This window comes from Salvelinus alpinus, chromosome 6, assembly GCF_045679555.1.
Source record: "Salvelinus alpinus chromosome 6, SLU_Salpinus.1, whole genome shotgun sequence".
Taxonomy (NCBI): Eukaryota; Metazoa; Chordata; class Actinopteri; order Salmoniformes; family Salmonidae; genus Salvelinus; species Salvelinus alpinus.
The window spans coordinates 90,766,368-90,768,689 of NC_092091.1; the positions used below are offsets into that span (position 1 = coordinate 90,766,368).

At 42.7% G+C, this 2,322-nt stretch overlaps 1 protein-coding gene across 1 annotated transcript; it reads left to right on the forward strand.

Annotated features, from left to right (window-relative positions):
• Positions 1-1,234: 1,234 nt before the first annotated feature.
• Positions 1,235-2,322, forward strand: LOC139579793 (homeobox protein HMX1-like; the record flags this gene model as incomplete). The annotated part of the gene is made up of 1 exon (XM_071408613.1): positions 1,235-2,322. A coding segment is annotated over one exon (681 nt), but the record flags the coding sequence as incomplete, so codon positions are not given.

Sequence of the window (2,322 nt, forward strand, 5' to 3'; positions counted from 1 at the left end):
GGTCAGAAGTAGTTCACTATTTAGGGAATAGGGCCCTAGGTCAGAAGTAGTTCACTATGTAGGGAATAGGGCCCTAGGTCAAAGGTAGTACACTATTTAGGGAATTCTACTTTTCAGAATGGGCAGGCACCCTGACCACCTTGGCCAGCTTGGTTATCTCTCCATCAGTTATCTCTCCATCAGTTATCTCTCTGTCAGTTATCTCTCCGTCAGTTATTTCTCCATCAGTTATCTCTCCGTCAGTTATCTCTACACCATGTTATCTCTGCATCAGTTATCTCTACAGCAGTTATCACTCCATCAGTTATCTCTCCGTCAGTTATCTCTCCATCAGTTATCTCTCCGTCAGTTATCTCTACATCTGTTATCTCTACATCTGTTATCTCTCCGTCAGTTATATATCCATCAGCTATCTCTCCATCAGGTATCTCTCCATCAGTTATCTCTCCATCAGTTATCTCTCCATCAGTTATTTCTCCATCAGTTATCTCTACACCATGTTATCTCTGCATCAGTTATCTCTGCATCAGTTATCTCTACATCAGTTATCTCTCCATGAGTTATCTCTCCATCAGTTATCTCTCCGTCAGTTATCTCTCCATCAGTTATCTCTCCGTCAGTTATCTCTACATCAGTTATCTCTCCGTCAGTTATATCTCCATCAGCTATCTCTACATCAGTTATCTCTACATCAGTTATCTCTCCATCAGTTATCTCTCCATCAGTTATCTCTACGTCAGTTATCTCTCCATCAGTTATTTCTCTGCCAGTTATCTCTACATCAGTTATCTCTACACCAGTTATCTCTCCATCAGTTATCTCTCTGTCAGTTATCTCTCATTCAGTTATCTCTCAGTCCGTTATCTCTACATCAGTTATCTCTCCGTCAGTCATATCTCCACCAGTTATCTCTCCATCAGTTATCTCTCCATCAGTTATCTTTGCATCAGTTATCTCTCCATCAGTTATCTCTACACCCTGTTATCTCTCCATCAGTTCTCTCTCCACCCTGTTATCTCTCCATCAGTTATCTCTCCATCAGGTATCTCTCCATCAGTTCTCTCTCCACCCTGTTATCTCTCCATCAGTTATCTCTCCATCAGTTATCTCTCCTTCCTGTTACTCTTTAAGCTCAAAGATCAACTATAGCTATAGGCCTATATTTTAACCCTTTGTTTTTTGGCCAACTTCTGTTCTCAGCAACAGCCTATTTAAATCATTCTGACTTTGATGCCATGTGTCCATATTCGATTCACATTTTATTAATGTTGTATTTTTTTCCAAAGATCCCAAAGAGGACAGTAGATGCTCAGATGACCGTCGCTGCTCCCACTCAGCCAGCGACCAAGACTCCGTCTCTCCCGCGGTGTCAGAAGAACCCACTGAAGGCAGCGACAAAACGGGACGGAAAACGGCAGACAGCAGCCTGACCGACGACAACGACGAGACGCAGAATGCCTTTGACGATCAGTCGGACCCGGAAGCCCCTCTGGACCAGAGCTCTATCCGGAAGAAGAAAAGTAGAACCGTTTTCAGTCGGAGTCAGGTGTTTCAGTTGGAGTCGACGTTCGATATGAAACGGTACCTCAGCGGTTCTGAACGGGCAGGTATCGCGGCCTCTCTCCACCTAACGGAAACGCAGGTGAAAATCTGGTTCCAGAACCGACGGAATAAATGGAAGAGACAGCTGGCGGCGGATCTAGAGGCCGCAAACGTTTCCCGCTCGTCCCGACGGATAGTCAGAGTTCCGATTCTATATCACGAAAGCAACACGCCCTCGACGTTGCGTTTCAACATCGACGTGTCCCAGGTCTCCCCACCGTTGATGAATTTCTCAAACCCTATGAACTATCCCTTCTCTTCGTTCGCTCACTCCGTGAGTTTACTACGCTTGCAAATGACCGGGTTGGTGTAAAGACCAATTATCGAACTTTCATTTTTTTTTGTTCACGTCATATCATCATTTATTCATTTCTTGAAGATAGGGGAATCGTGCAATAACAATACCTGCAATGGCCGCTGAAAACCAAACAAGTAAAACAGTTTGAAGAAATGGACTTTAGACTTACAAATGATCGCGGTGTTTTTTAATGTTGTAATTGTACTACTTTACATATCTACTTGTATTATATTATCGCCTCACTAGATAATGATAGTGTTGTGCCGGCCCACATTGGTATGTTTTTTATACACTTATTATGTTTGTTTTTTTGTTTTTTTATACACTTATTTGTGCAAAGACTTTTATATCCAAAGCCAGTTTCTAACGTCACTTTTCCCCCCACACAATATAGCTCTAAATAAACGAATCACAAGATATGA